Genomic DNA, 17,096 nt, shown 5'->3' on the forward strand with positions numbered 1-17,096 from the left:
GCCGTAAGAGCTATGTCGAACCGCCCCTTTCAAATGTTGCTCAAGAAGTATTTGAAAAAAAAACAAACTCGTTTTATGTTTAAAGGCTCCAAAAGAATGAAAGCATAAATCCCTTAAGAAAACATCAAGAGACGATCAAGGCAAGGGTCATGAAAAAAATCTACAAAATAAAAAACACAATATTTAAAACCTTAAAAATTTAACTTCAAAAATATAAGCTCAAAAATAAATCAAAATCTAATTTGATAAAATTTTAAATTTCGAAAGTCTAAAAATTCAAAAACTAAGATTTTTTAAGCAGTTTGTATTCCAAAATCCTCGCTAAAATTTCACTCCGAATGAAATTTTATTTCCGATATTTAAAATAATTTCTTCTCATAATTTCAAAATCTCTAACATAAAATATGACTTCAAAAATTGTGGCAATCAAGAATTTAAGAATTAAAGAATTAATGAATTAAAGAATTTAAGAATTGAAGAATTTTAAATTATTTGAGATTTGAGAAATATTTTTTTTGTTTTCTAAATTGTTTTGAATTAAATATTTTTTAGTTTTCTTAATTTGATTTTTTAAATTTTGATTTTTTTAATCTTTAAATTTTTGATTTCCCAAATTCAGATTTCTAGTATGTTGAATTAAGAAATTTCAGATTACAATTTTAGAAAAAAAAAAATTAATATAAATTTTGATTTTTTTGGTTAAAAAAACCATTTTTTTTATTTTCCCCAAGAATGTTTAAATTTAGAAAAAAATATTTCTATGGATTAAATCCCATCTGAAATTCGAAAGTGGAGGCCAGCTTCTGTTACGTCCAGTCAAGCTCATATTTGGCGCCCACCAGAACAAGCTCCAATAATCGTTTTTGTTGCACATTCCAATGTCTATATCTTCGGGAAAAGTTTGTAATATTTGATTTACAAAATTAAAAATTGAATAAATCCAGTATAAAATTAAAAACAAATAAGGTTAAAAATTATTACTCAAAACTCAGAGCCGGAGATGTTAAGAAATGACAAGAAACATATAAAAAATAATTTCTACATAATCTTCATCTTCATTTTTCGATTTTTCGCACTAATAAAATACAAACAAACATTTTCAGAAGAAAATTCAATTAATAAATATGAAATTCTTGCACTCAAAGGAAAAAAACAAATTATCCTGATTATATTTTTACAATAACTTGAAAGTAATTCTATCTCGCTCAATTAATTTATTTATCAAAATTGCCATCCGCGCGAAATCCGCGCCTGAGCAAAATTAGCCAGCAAATCCGCGCCAGATCCGCGCGATCCGCGCCGTCCGTAACAACACTGCATTTATTATTGCTTACATACAGAGGGAAATTTGATGTCTTTTGTCACTCTAAAACACATGCTGGTTTTTTGCTATTGTTCTTTATTGAATTCTCTTCAAATGATGTCTTAGCACTATTTGGGTAATGACTACGTAGCAAACAATAAATACCCTCACATCAAGTTATAGATTGATTACAGGATACGAGAATGCATCGAATGTATTTGGCGATGGTGTCGCCCGCAGCTGTCCAAATTGTACGCGGTTCGAGATTTCACGTAGCGTTGTCCTTTACTTCTTCTGCTTGCTGCCACCATCCCCACCTTAATCTCTAAATCTAATAACCTAAAGCACACACTTATGCTATCTCTCCCTAAGATTCTTCTAATACCGTCCATTGTCAAACCGGCCGGAACCTACGGGGGCACCGTATCGGTCCTGCGGCCGCCCGCCACTTCCGCCCAAAAATCCGCTCGGTCGGACCGGATCCAAAAACGGAGCGGCACTCATTTGCGGGGCCTTTCGCTCGTTGTAGGTGCGATCGTACCGATCCTGACCGTTATCCATCCGCCAGGTATCGCCTCCACCGCTCAACGAGCTGCCCAAATTCAGCGACGGCCCTGTGCTGCTGTGCCACACTCCGCCACTTCCAATCGTTCCCCCGGCGCTGCTACGCTCCGGATAGCTGCTGTCCAGGTAGCGCGACTTGGCCAGTCCTCCACCGCCGTTTCGGTCACGATCACCCCCACGGTAATCGCCACTTCCCAAGCCACCGGAAGCTCCGCCAGCTGAGCGACTGTCCGAGTAGCGATCCGCGATCGTGGTCAGGGTGCGCTTGTTGTAATCGTCCATGACGCCACCGTTGCGCTTGAAACTGTCCCCGCGCCCTCCGACACCCGACGAGCGGTAATCGTCTACGGCGCTCGTGCGCGACTTGTAGTCATCACGGCTCGAGGATTTGTAGTCGTCCCGCTTGGAGGCGTAGTCGTCCCGTTTCGAGGAGCTGTACGGCTTGTCTACGGCGGAGTATGCGCCGCGGCTGAAAGGGGGGAGAAAGCCGTGTTAAGAAGTTGGTTTGAGAGAAGAGGGAAGCATGGTGATTATTGCACTCGATCGTAATATTTCGATTGTGATTTATCGATCCACGTTCGCGATTTCTCGATAGTAAGATTTCGATTTACCATCGATTAATTCTCGATTACTTTTTCAAAAGGAGCAGTTCTCTAGGATTTCGGTCATTCGATTTTTTTTGTATTTTTTAATCCGACTGAAACTTTTTTGGTGCCTTCGGTATGCCCAAAGAAGCCATTTTGCATCATTAGTTTGTCCATATAATTTTCCATACAAATTTGGCAGCTGTCCATACAAAAATGATGTATGAAAATTCAAAAATCTGTATCTTTTGAAGGAATTTTTTGATCGATTTGGTGTCTTCGGCAAAATTGTAGGTATGGATACGGACTACACTGGAAAAAAATGATACACGGTAAAAAAAATTTGGTGATTTTTTTATTTAACTTTTTATCACTAAAACTTGATTTACAAAAAAACACTATTTTTAATTTTTTTAATTTTTTGATATGTTTTAGAGGACATAAAATGCCAACTTTTCAGAAATTTCCAGGTTGTGCAAAAAATCATTGACCGAGTTATGAATTTTTTAATCAATACTGATTTTTTAAAAAAATCGAAATTTTGGTCGTAAAAATTTTTCAACTTCATTTTTTGATGTAAAATCAAATTTGCAATCAAAAAGTACTTTAGTGAAATTTTGATAAAGTGCACCGTTTTCAAGTAATAGCCATATTTAAGTGACTTTTTTGAAAATAGTCGCAGTTTTTCATTTTTTTAAATTAGTGCACATGTTTGCCCAGTTTTGAAAAAAATATTTTTGAAAAGCTGAGAAAATTCTCTATATTTTGCTTCTTCGGACTTTGTTGATACGACCTGTAGTTGCTGAGATATTGCAATGCAAAGGTCTAAAAACAGGAAAATTTATGTTTTCTAAGTCTCACCCAAACAACCCACCATTTTCTATCGTCAATATCTCAGCAACTAATGATCCGATTTTCAATGTTTAAAATATGAAACATTTGTGAAATTTTCCGATCTTTTCGAAAAAAAATATTTTCAAAATTTTCAAATCAAGACTAACATTTCAAAAAGGCCAAACATTCAATATTACGCCCTTTTAAAATGTTAGTCTTGATTTAAAAATTTTGAAAATATTTTTTTCGAAAAGATCGGAAAATTTCACAAATGTTTCATATTTTAACATTGAAAATCGGACCATTAGTTGCTGAGATATTGACGATAGAAAATGGTGGGTTGTTTGGGTGAGACTTAGAAAACATAAATTTTCCTGTTTTTAGACCTTTGCATTGCAATATCTCAGCAACTAAAGGTCGTATCAACAAAGTCCGAAGAAGCAAAATATAGAGAATTTTCTCAGCTTTTCAAAAATATTTTTTTCAAAACTGGGCAAACATGTGCACTAATTTAAAAAAATGAAAAACTGCGACTATTTTCAAAAAAGTCACTTAAATATGGCTATTACTTGAAAACGGTGCACTTTATCAAAATTTCACTAAAGTACTTTTTGATTGCAAATTTGATTTTACATCGAAAAATGAAGTTAAAAAATTTTTACGACCAAAATTTCGATTTTTTGAAAAAATCAGTATTGATTAAAAAATTCATAACTCGGTCAATGATTTTTTGCACAACCTGGAAATTTCTGAAAAGTTGGCATTTTATGTCCTCTAAAACATATCAAAAAATTAAAAAAATTAAAAATAGTGTTTTTTTGTAAATCAAGTTTTAGTGATAAAAAGTTAAATAAAAAAATCACCAATTTTTTTTACCGTGTATTTTTTTTTCCAGTGTAGTCCATATCCATACCTACAACTTTGCCGAAGACACCAAAGCGATCAAAAAATTCCTTCAAAAGATACAGATTTTTGAATTTTCATACATCATTTTTGTATGGACAGCTGCCAAATTTGTATGGAAAATTATATGGACAAACTAATGATGCAAAATGGCTTCTTTGGGCATACCGAAGGCACCAAAAAAGTTTCAGTCGGATTAAAAAATACAAAAATTAAAATTGAAGAAAAAAGACCGATTTCGTAGAGAATTGCTCAAAGGTCCTTTGTACATAGGAAACCCATGGCGCATTGGTGGTTTAGAAAAAGTAACCTAGAATTACGATCGAAATTTTACTATCGAGTAATCTCGAACGTTGATCGATAAATTACAATCGAAATTTGTAATACAGTCCAAACTCAATTATCCGAAGTTTTGATTAGGCGAAGTTCGATTATCCGAAGGTTTGTATGGTAATCGAATAATTGAAGCATGAACAAAAAAAAAATCGTATTTTTATTACCGTCATCAGGCCACCGCCACCGCCATTGTCACCCCTGATGACGGTACTATTAACATTAAATTCGAGTTCTGCGACCTCATTCCCAAATCCCGAAAATCTCTGGACGTAGTATATGTTTAAAGTAGCCATCAGCCATGCATGAAGCCATCAAAAGCTTCAACATTTCAAAAAAATAAATAAAAAAAGAAAAGCGCGATTGTACAGGCTCTAGCATAGCATAGCTTTAATACTATCCCTTAGATACCCGTAGATGCTACTTCGTTATTGATCAGGACCCCTTAAAAATTGCTCCGTGGACCACAGATGAAAAGTAGGAACCAATCATCACCACTTCGCAATTTTCAAAGGTCCCTCCTTTCATGCTGATCAATACCGACGCCGGCCACGACCAGTGGTAAGGCACGGGGAAGTGAATGGGAATTGTAGCCGATACTTGAGTGATGGAGACCGCTAAATCGGCTGCGTCTCCGACAAAGTATCACATGAGTTTTGAGTGGTTAGTAAGATGGGTATGAGGTCAGGATTCACTGTGGTAGGTGTTGCGACCATAAGCATTTTGTTTATCCACAGAGTAACCCAGAGTGACCAGTCAGAAGAAATGTCATTTCATTTTTTGGCTCCATAAGGTTTGCTGGTAGCAGGCGTGCGATGTACCTGCGATGTACCACCAAGTTGAACCAAAAATCTAGAGGCAGTGGGAACTCTGTCTTACTCTGTGGTTTATCGGTTGACATTTTAAAAATGTTAGGCAGCCGGCTGCGGAAAGATACATAATTGATTATTTCTCGGGTGAGTTTTCAAAAAGCCGTAAGAACCACCGTGACCTCCGACACTAATATTCATTTTTCTCCAATTTGTAACAATATTTCATTTATTTTTAATTTGGGGCACTTGAAAGACGTGTAGATGAACAATCTCAAGCATTTTTGAAATTGGTTTTTCGTAATTAGGTCGAATACCGATGCAAAAAAGGCTTTGTTTACCATTGGCTCTTACGTCTTTTTGAAAACTAATCCGAGATTTGAAAAGTTTTTTTTATCGAAAGCGTGCCAACCGAGCAGTAGTGCTATGGGCTGGACTTTTCAGTATATTTTTCTGTTTGTACGATAACGCGAGCAAATTTCAAAAATAGTAAATAAAAGACGCTTTACTCATCATAAAATGGATAGTTTGATGAGTTACTACTTAAACTGCCAGTTGGAATAAATTACTACGATCACCGAATTTGAACGAAAAGAAAGCAGGACACCGCGTAAAAAATTGTGATGAAATTAAACAATAACTTAAACGAACTAAACCGGCGTGCCTACCGATCAACGATGATAAAAGAAGAACTTTTGAAAAATAAAATATCAAATAAAAGGCTCCGAGAAACACGATGCAGACTAACCGCGAGGTCCCGCTACTCACAATCGATTCTTAACAGCGATGCAACGAAAGAAGAGATGGAAATGCAAAAACGAGCGTGTTTTTCGATAAACGATTCTAACAGAAAATACTTTTTTACCGTGAACATTTAACACATTATTTGAAAAATTTATGCACAATTTACCCGACGCCGTGCCTTCTGATCATTGATGATATAGGAAGGGCTTTAAAAATCGCAAAACAATTGATGTACTCTTAAAGCACACAAAAAACACCAATCACTGAAAAAAATGACGCCCGAAACACGAATGATCCTGTAAGGCGTGGCGCTGCTGCACCGTCCAAAATCGACTCAAAAGCGCGATTGTACATGTACTCTATTAAAAAAAAGACTAGAGATGGAGGGACTGTTTAAGATTTCGAAAAAAAAGTTTCTGCGTGGTTTTGGTCAGTATTTCTTTAAATTCCTTAAAATTCCTTAAAATTAAAATTTTGTTTTTTTTTTAAAATAGACTTAAAAAAATATATGCAACGGCCATTTTGAAATTAAAAAAAAAAAATTTAAAGTTTTCCGAAAACTAAAAAAAATCAGAAAATTAAAAATTTAACGTGCAGGTGGTTATGTTACACATGACCAACATGAAAAAGAACTTTGGTCTCATTCGATCCGTCTCATAAGTCACTATCTATATAAATCAAATATGTGCAATCGATTCCCCAGGAAATGACACTTTTGTGAAAAACTTTTGACGAATTTTTGTTCAGCTTCCTTTTGCGTGTCTGGTCAAATTCGCGATTCGTATTCTTTTTCGCCCACTTTACAGTGATCTAACAAGGTCTTAAATAGAAGCTAGAAATGGTTTGACACCCTGTTGATGTGCCAACCATGTCAAAATTTCTTGAAATAAGCAGCTTAACAGCTTTTCCTAAGACACCAACGCTTTTAAAAGTCACCAGTAGCAGTTAGGGCTTGGTTGACACCATGTATCTTTTTTCAGAAGCAAGTTAGGACCATACTTTCTTCGGGAAAGTTTCAGAGGACATTCAGAGTTATACTTCTACGGTATTAGTGTTTAAATTTAGTGAATAATGGAAACTATAAAAATTAAAATATAAAGAGGGTTTTCCCATACAAATTTGATTCGCTTTGCGGAAAGCCGAGTCAAAACTAATCGCTTCCAAATTTTGGGAGGTTGTTTGGGGGCTCAAATGGAACCGGAAAATTACTGTTCTGAAAAATCGATTTTGTCGAGCCACCCTAGTAGACAGTGCCCATAGGACAACATTCTTTGTCAAAAATTGAAATTGTAGACTTTTTTAAAACAAGCTTCGAATGCATATCGAGATTGACACATTACGATCGAATACGAGTAATCACCACGTGAAGGGAAGTAATACTCACGTGGACGAAGAAATGGACGGTGGCGGTGGTGCCTCGAAGCGACGTTCCGTGCCTGCGCTGCGCTTCCGGTCGTCGTCGTAGTGCGACGAGTGGTCGCCGGGCCGCTTCAGGTTCCGCTTCGCCTCCTCAATCCTGGCGGTGTTCGAGTGATGGTAATTCGAACGGTTATGGGGGAGAGAGAGAAAGAGCAAGAGTCCGAGAAGAATGGACAAACGATTAGTTTCGGTGGCAGAGGGTGACACAAGACGAGCGCGTTTTTCGCACTACTTTACGCGATATCCGGACCTTTCGGGCGAAACTGTTGAACGCGGTTTCTCAAGGTTATGCTTTTTAGAGCGAGCGCGAACGTGACAAAATATTTCCCTCCGTGATCTCAATTTCGGCAACTTTTGATGAGGTGTAGTGTTCTGTAGTGTTTCATTGGGTATCTTTCTATTTTTTGTAGTAAATTCATTCAAGCTGCTTCGGTGATGTCGCTGGTTGGCGGTTGGACTCACAATCCAAAGGTCTTCGGTTCGAATCCCGGGGTAGATGGGATTCCTAGGTGTGAAAAGAGGTGTGCTCTTCCGATTGGAATTGGCAAATATTTTTTCTTCATTCGAGCATTCGTTTTGCAGTCTCCTCTGAACACAAATTGTTGTCCAAGCAAGAATCTACGATGCACTGGATCTGTCTCGTTGAATCTGGTACGATACTGGTTGCACTGATGGTCTCTTACACTTACTGTCCTTAGGAGATCTACGCTGCAGGAGTGAGATGGTACTTGCTACTGTTGAGTCAAGGACTTTCATTGAAGTACTTCGTCTTAGGGCTCTATACAGGGTAGCAATCCAAAATTTCTTGAAACGCCTGAAGATGAAACACCCTTTTCCAACTCGGGAACGTGCTATTCAAGTATCTAAAGTTCTTCGTTGTGATGGTGTTATCCTTGTAGCACTTTTTTACTACAAACAGCGATTTTCTGAACTCTGGCTCACAGGGAGATATTTTGTCACGCTTTTTTTTTACGGACGCGAAACACAAGACAACCCACACGCACACACACACACACGACCTGCCCCCTTGTGTGTGTGGCCCCCCGCGTTTGTGAAAAATATATAGAGAAACAGAAACATGGATTAATCTTAAAAGAGAGCATAAATTTGCAACCGTACTTCCTTTGCTGACGCTTCAGCTCCAGCCGCTCGAGTTCGATCTTCTCGCGTTCCAGCTTCTGGCGTTCGCGTTCGATGCGCAGCAGTTCCGCCTTTTCCTTCTCGATGCGGGCCCGTTCGATGGCGAGCTTTTCGCGCTCCCGACGTAGCATTTGCTCTTCCTCGCGCTGACGCTGGCGAATCTCCCGGCGACGGCGGTCCTCTTCGCGCAGCTGGCGTTCCTTCTCCCGAAGCCGTTGACGGTCGCGCTCTTCGCGAATCTTCTGCAGCGACAGCACCTCCCGCTCGCGGTCCCGCCGGTCCTTGTTCTTCTGCGGTTGGTCCTTGCCGATGGAGGTGGAGCTGGTGCTGGCGGTCTTGGAGTCCTTGGCGTCGGCGTCCTTGTCCCTAACCTTGCTGTCATCTTTCTTCTTGTCGGTTGACCGCGACCGGTCGTCCCTCGGCGCGATCGACTTGGCGCGATGGTTGGATCTGCTGCGGTTCGGTGAAGATTCCCGCGCCTGGGAACGTCCTCGGGCGACGGACTTGGAGCGGTCGCTGCGGTGCTGGGATCTGCCACGCTCGTGCCGCCGGTCGCTGTCCCGTCGGTCGTGGCTCCTGTCCTTGCTGTCCTTCCGGTCGGATGGCTGCACCGATGTTGATGACGACGACGACGCCACCTTGGAGGAGGATGATTCCGATGGCTTGGAGTTGGAGTTGCTGGTGCTGTTGCTGCTGCTGCCGCCAGTACCGCTGCCACCCGCCGCCTTCGCCGGGCCCAGATCGGACTTTGCGCGCTCTACCGAAATCATCCGGCCGTGCAGCTCGGTCCGGTGCAGGTGCGTGATGCACTCGGTGGCGTCCTTTGCGGAGGCCATCGTCACGTAGCCGTAGCAGCGCGTGCCCGGCGTGCGCGTGTTCGTCACCACCTTCGCCCCAATCACTTTACCGTACTTGGAGAAGATCAGCTTGAGGTCGGTCGCCCGGGTCAGCGTCGACAGGCCGGACACCCACAGGTTCCGGGACACGGTCGACTTCTCACCGCCCGGGGACGACTTGGACTTGCTGGTGGCGTCACCAGACTGTTTCGATGCCGACGACGACGACGACGATGACTTTCCGGCGTCTGCAAACACACAAATTCCGCATCCGCAAACGAACGAGAAATAAGGACAAACATTAAGGTTATTTTCATGGCTAGGTGGCGAAAGGGGTGTTGTTGTTGCTGGTGTTGCTTCGCTGCCGTTGCCTCGTGTCGTCGCTTCCGGGTCTGCTGGTCGCCGCGGCATTGGAAAACCACAAAAAACAATGTCCCTCTTTTGCTCACTTGTGCTCACGAAATTCACCGCAGCCTGATTTCAGCAAAAAATCTTCTGCTTAACACAAAAATCGAACACTGCCGTAACTTATTGTAAGATCTTAGCCTAATTCTAACAATTTTAAAAGGGGGGAAAGAGTCCTGAAAACAGATTGTGAAGAGATGTCGTTACGGTTGGAAATTACCTTTTTCTTCCTTCAGAGTCGCCGGTTTCTCACTAAAAAGAAATTTTAAACTTAGAATTGTGTTTGCAGAGGAAATTTTACAGGATGGCCAGTCAAATCCCATTTTCAAATTCCCCACTTTTTCACGACATTTCCAGAACCTCATATAATAGGCATTTCTTACCAGAAAAAAAAAACTCTTCGGACAAAAATTCAATAACAAAAAACTGTTGACAGTTCTCATCACTCATCACTCATCAATTCCTAAAAACTTTACTTTAATAATAGAAGCATAATTTTGATTCAGAGTGAAAAATTATGAACCAGTCTTTGAAAAATTACCGATAACTTAAAAATATCTTTATTTTAAAAGCTTATTTCCAGAGTTTTTTTAACGTGAAGACTTCCATCATTGTCATGATTTTTCGTTCAAAGATATAAATTTTGCGTCGCTTTCAATATTTTGACAAAATTCCTTCAACAAGTTGTTTAGAATAGTGCCCTACACATGCTGATTCCTTTTGGTAACGATTATACCATTTCCTTTTAAAGTTATGGAAATCGTCATTAATCAATGATTGCCAACTAGGACGTCAATGACTGTGCCACAAAATTATATAAATTTTGAAGCACATTTGATTTAGATCAAAAATTCTTTCAGTGGCTTCAAGAAGGCAACAACCAATACATGCTGATTCCTTTTGGTGCTGAAATTCGCTTCACCTTAAAGGTTCACGTAAAGATTATTGCATTCGATCGTAATTTCTCGGCTCACGATTGAGATTTCTCGATCGTAATTTTTCGATGATAAGTCGTAATTTGTCGATGGTAGATTGAGATCATTCGATCGTAATTTCTCGACCTACCATCGACAAATTACGACTGACGATCGAGAAAATCTCGATACGTGTTTAAAAAATCAAGTATTAAAAAATTAAAAAAAATTTTTAAAAAATTCCAGAAATTTTAAAAACTGAAAAAAAAAACAAATTTTCTGAGAATTTAAAAAGTTAAAACAATTCAAAAAATTTGAAAATTTCAAAAGGGTAAAAAAATGAAAAATCTCAAAAATTTTAAAAAAAAAATTAAGAATTAAAAAAAAATCCTAAATTTTATTGTTTTTAGTCCATCCAAAAACTATTAAAAATTAAAAAAAAGTATCAATGGTAGCTGCAACAAAACCATAAGAGTGGTGTATGTTTGTATTTTTTTTAGTTCGATTTTTTTCTGTTTTTAAAAAAAAATGTTCTTGAGTTTATAGAGTTACTAACTTTATATTGAATTTTATTTAGATTTTCTTTGAAATTAAAAAAAATTATAGATTGTTTTAAATTTCAAGGTTAAAAAATATTGTTTGATGATTTTATTTATGTAATTCCTAAACAAATTAAATTTGTATTTTTTTTTAATTTGTATTTTTTTTAATTTTAAAATTCGCTTTAAAAATAAAAATTTTGATTTTTTTTTGATATTTAAAATTTTAAAAGTTTTTAAAAGTTCTTAAATTTTTGAGATTTTTGAAATTTCTGTTTTTCTAATTTTAGATATTTAAAAAAATCGATCGTCGGTCGTAATTTGTCGATGGTAGATTGAGAAATTACCATCGTAATATTACGATCGAGAAATCTCGATCGTGAGTCGAGAAATTACGATCGAATGCAATAATCACCACGTCAATAAGGCTTTCTAGGCCCAGTGAAAAAAAATATAATTTAATCCAAAAATGACGAACTTCTTGCCACAGTGTCCTGATGCAAAAAATGATCGAGCTCGAGCTGTCACAGCCCGGCGGAGTATGTTGGCTGACATATCGGGCGGCCAGTCAAAAAAACCAGCTAGAAGTCGCCTGACAAAAAACTTTTGCTAGAAAGAGATAGGAAACCTGATGCAAACAAACGTCCAGCTGTAATGTAAACATACTTTAAATGTGTTGGTAAATTTTTGACTAGAAAGCTTTATAAACTTTTTTTTTGATTTTTGCTTTTTTGGTGTTTTTGAAAACGCCTTGATTCAGGATTATTCAAATACAGTCCAGACTCGAATATTCGAAGGCCTTGACATTTTTCGATTTAATTGGCAGTCAACCATTCAAATTTGTCTAAAATGGGGTTGCAAAGCTCATATTTGATGTTAAAAGTTATTCGCATTCGCATGGAGATGGTGATCTTAGCGGGTTGCAGACTGGATTTCGTCATGTATATGTGATGATTGTCCAGCCCAGGTTGCTTAGAAATTGATTAAAAGGAATTAAAACCAATTCTACCAGAACAGGACAGACAGCACCATGAAAGCCTTCCATTGCCGGCCGCTCCCATCTCCACCATACACCGGGAGAGGAAAAAGGATGCGGAGCACGGGAAATGTTGATGCTTGACTTACTTAGAAAAAGGGCTCATATTTGATGTTAAAAGTTATAAATAAAAAAGGCGATTTTTTTCCTGATTTCATTATCCAAAGTTTTACACAACTTTAAAAAACTTTTTTTTCGCTGACTATGAAAAAAGTGATGACAAAAATTTAAAGATAAAAAAAAGGATAAAAAAAAAGAACGCTTTACACATGATTACAGTTGTTTTTACGGTTTTTACCAAGTATCATTTAAATTTTGTATTTTTTTTTTTATTTGCAATGTCGATTTATTGTTTTCAGTATTAAGGGTCCTGATTTTCAGTTCAAAAATTAGAAATCACTCACTTATCACCGAACGAATCTTTGCCGACCGGTGCGCGCAACTATTCGCGAGCGAACACGACAAGCTGGCGGCCAGCGGCTTGCTCAATCGCTTCGTTCAGTGAAACAAATACTTCGTGAATTTCTTTTCCTACTCCGTCCGTCAACCCGAGTCACACACGCATATGGTCAGAGAGGAGAGAGCCAAACAAAAACTGGCGCGGTGCTCAGTAACATTATTGATTTTAAGCAATTTCTTGAATGATCAAAGCAAAGCCGATCGCAAACTATGTTTTAGTCAGCTTTGAGAAACTTAACGAAATCGGTATTTCTGAATCATTCGCTGTACTACCCGATTGGAGTGAGAGCGAGAGCAAAGAGAGAGTGTTCAGTAGCGATTGGTGTGGAAGTGACAATAACGATAGGAATACATCAGAGCAGTTTTTCGTCGCTCGACGCGATTTGTGCTCGCGAGTGACTGAGTCTTTTTGGAGCAATCAGCACCCTTGGTCAGTATTTATTAAATGATTTAATTTTTAATGCTTTTTTTTATTTTTATTTTTTTTCAATGAAAATTCCAGTTTGATAACATTTTTACCACTTATTTTTAACGAATCTCTCTAGAAAAAAAATCTTTAAACATATTTGTAATAACTCAAATTGATTTTTTTTTTAATTTATTCAAGTCAATGCATTTTTTTCAATTTGTCCCGTCATTTCAAATATTTTAGTAAATTCATTAATTACTTTAATTTGTTTAATTTAATTATTTCAATTAAAGTCAAATAAACGTTTAAATTTTGTCCGATATTTAAGTTTTCCAATAACTGAAAATCAAAATTCATAAAAGTTTTTAAAAAAATGGATCAAATGTATGTCAAATCACGGAAAATTTATTAGGATTTTTATTGTCTCATGTCCTAAATATCCTTTTCATTCTCAAAGAAATGGTGAAAAGAACCTTAAATTTTAAGTTAAATGCAAAAGACAAGTGAAGTGAAATTAATTAGAAATTGCACAAAATATTTCAAAATATGTCAAGAGTTTAAAAATATTTTCAAGCAAGCATGCTCGGATTTCCCGACTTTTCAACAAACATTTACAAATTCCCGACTTTTCGCGGATTTTGGCGAATTCCCAACTTTCCTGATTTCCCGACTTGAGTGGCCACCCTTATTTTAGTAGTAATTACCTTGTTGAATCGCCCTTTTCGGCCGATTTGCCATCATCCGTGGACTTGGCATCCGACGTCTTCTCCGAGGCCTTTTCGCCAGCTGAAACAGACAAATCGTGCTGTTACTAAATTCTTTAAAATAGTAATAATGGTGATTACGATGCTGATCGTCAGAATGGACCAAAAACAAACAAAAAATCACCAAACGAATTTTCAACAAGCTGTGAAAGGTGTCATCACGTATAGATCTACGTGTGCGATAAGCGCAGATTCTCGAGACACTTACTGGCATCATGCAGCAGCTTTTCGTCCTCCTCGCCAATTTCCAGGTTGAGCGAGTCTTCATTCTCGGCTTCCTTCTCACCGGCGGCAGCGGCTGTTTTGTCTCCGCCATCGGTTGCTTCCGCCGGAGCCGTAACCGACTCCGCCGCAGGAGCCTGCGACTCCTTTGCTTCAGCGGCCTGAAAATCGAAACTCATTAATCTCCCTTCATTTCCCAAGAATCCGCTCTAACGCACCTTCTGCTGCGCAATCTCGTCGTCGTCCAGCTTTTCCTGCTTGATGACCAGCGAAATGTTCTGGATCAACGTTTCCGTTTGCCCGTTGGCAGTTCCGGAGGTCGTCGTCGTCGCAGCTTCTCCCTCACCCTCCTTCTGCGATTCGTCGGTGCACTCGTCCCGAACCTGCATGTCCGACAGACTGGGCTCGCTGGTCACCGAGCCGTTGCTCACCGACGTGGCCAAACCGGATTCCTCCTCCGCTTTGCCGGCCGCAGCAGCGGCCTTCTTCTTGGCCGGTGTCTTGCCCACCGAACCGATCTCGAACTCGAACGTTTCCGGATCCTTGTTTTCCTCCTTCAGAGCCTGTTTTCGAGAAAGAAACAACAACACAATCAATTTACCCACGACCTAGCGCTACGCCCTCTTCACAAGAAAAAAAAAGTGCAGAGAAAAATCAATATGGCGTCCATCAGCCATCTTTGGTTTACCTGCGTGAGCCGCTCGATGAGCACATTTTTCACCCCGTTTCCGTCCTTGCCACGCTTTTCCAGCTCCTGCTTCAGGTCGACGACGCGCAGCTCGCTCAGTTTGCGTTTTTCCACCGCGTCCGACATGATTTTCACGGGATTTTTAGCAAAGGTGATTGACGATTTTCTGCGGCTTCACTTTTTTTTTTCCTTTTTCTCAAAACTCGTGCGCGGAGCCGATGTGTGCGCGGTAGTGCGTCCGACTTCGACGAGATTTGCAGTGAAAATGAGAAGGGATGATGAAAAGTTGGGACAGTGTTACCACATGCTCGTCTGTATCAGAGGGTCCAAAAATCTGTCTTATCTGCACCAAGCATGGCGAATATCTGTACCATTATCTGTACGGTATATTTTTTGTAAATAACATTTTTTATTATGCATTTTGAACAATCTTATGACAACATTATGCAGCTCGGAAGGAACGCAAAACTGCATATAAAAAACACACAAGAAACGGCCAAGGAAAGACGTTTCTTCGCGTGACGTTCCTTCGCGCGATGTTTGTTTGCAAAAGTTCTAGTGAAAAAACTTAAATATTCAGAATTTGTTTATTTTATTGCAACTGAAAGTCATAAATGTATCAATAATTTTGTAATCGATATTATAATATTGAAAATTCCGAATTGCCTTTTGATGCCGAATCTCAAAAAGCAGAATCTTGAAATTAAAAGGAAGGATTTTGTATTTTGCTTGAAAAGAAGTTAACCAACACAGCAAAAAATCCGATGGTAAAATCGCATGCAAAAGCATGCACATCACCTTCGTCAAAATAAACACTTAATATTACACACTGCATGTACAATTTTTCTACTCACAAAAAAAAAGTTGCAGCCAACGGGATTCAAACCCAGCACCAACAGTAAGGGCTGGCGCCTTAGCCCGCTCGGCCATCAGACCGATGAAGAATTGAAAGGATAAACGCATATATGAGCTTGACATTTCGGTCAAGTAGGTTTTCCATACTGATGGGCTACATATTTCAGGGTGTAATATTACATAGAATTTCATAAAATAATTCAACATTTATTTTACACCCAGGCCTTTTACACGCAGCTAGATTACTACTTTATTTGCTGTGAATCTAATCTAATCTAATCTAATCTAATCTAACACAAACGCAGCCAGTCCGATGAAAGCATGCTGGAAAGTCTTGCGATTAGATTACGCCCCAAGCACTTTTCTTGTCATTATTAATAATTGCAGTACATCCGAGAACACCCGAAAATGAATTGCAAAAATTAAAGCGGCCAGCCCTACTGCGTTGTGTTTACCGCAGAGAAGATTCTGTGAACGGATCACATTTCACAGAATCTACAGGGGAGGAAGGATGCGTGGACATACCGTACCAAACGCTCCGAATCAGTTGTGGTTGGGTGTGTAAGTGTAAATTTGGCAAATAATGGGGTTCGTGGAAATGGAGAAATGGGGATTGGGAAAATGGAAGATGGAGAAGGGGTAGGAAAGATATTTCATTTAATCAATAGAATATAATTTATATTGGTATGGCATGGAAAAAAAACATTGCAAAAAATTATGGAAAGATCTCACCAAAACCTGGATATCTTCAATAAGCAGCTTCAATCTTCATTTTCCTGCAACCGGAATTGGACACAGCCTGACGTCACCTTCTCTGGGTTCTTGATAGTTTTCAGTCGACGAACCGAATCAAATAGAATCTGCTTCCATTTAGGGGCTGTATAAGTGAAGGAACAGGCTCCGCAGGTTGCAAATAGCTTCTGGCTTTGCCGGAAAGGCTGGAACCATCAGGAAATCTTCACCGTTCCGCCATACTAAAAGGTTCACGGAGAGCTTCACTTTTGCCTTCAGCCACAGAAAGATTCTCTTACAGAATAAAGTCAACCGAAGAACAAATCCGAAACCGTCGTGGAATTTTCTAAAAATTGGCCAAAAGATGCCAACGAGAAATAACTTGAAAAAAAAAACCCCGAAGAAAACATCAAATTTACGGCAGCGAAAAAAAATTACGTCCAAACACGCCCATGGCTACTTCGATCCTCTCTTTTGCTTCAAAAGAAGTTAACCAAAGAGAAAATCTATAAACACAAATACAAATATTAAAACTAAAAAAAATCTAAGATTTAAAAAATAAAAAGAAATATATATACAAAACAAAATTTAAAAATAAAAAATT

The 17,096-nt window shown here is 38.7% G+C and overlaps 1 protein-coding gene across 1 annotated transcript; it reads right to left on the bottom strand.

Moving 5' to 3' along the window:
* Positions 1–1,379: 1,379 nt before the first annotated feature.
* On the bottom strand, positions 1,380–15,153 carry LOC120423588 (SAFB-like transcription modulator). The gene is made up of 8 exons (XM_039587453.2): positions 14,906–15,153; positions 14,436–14,780; positions 14,204–14,378; positions 13,936–14,017; positions 10,095–10,126; positions 8,613–9,717; positions 7,459–7,590; positions 1,380–2,336 (listed from the first exon to the last, which is right to left on the bottom strand). Exons 1-8 carry the CDS (start codon positions 15,029–15,031, stop codon positions 1,682–1,684), a joined length of 2,652 nt encoding a protein of 883 aa, XP_039443387.1. The 5' UTR covers positions 15,032–15,153; the 3' UTR covers positions 1,380–1,681.
* Between the last annotated feature and the right edge of the window lie 1,943 nt (positions 15,154–17,096).

This window comes from Culex pipiens, chromosome 3, assembly GCF_016801865.2.
Source record: "Culex pipiens pallens isolate TS chromosome 3, TS_CPP_V2, whole genome shotgun sequence".
Taxonomy (NCBI): Eukaryota; Metazoa; Arthropoda; class Insecta; order Diptera; family Culicidae; genus Culex; species Culex pipiens.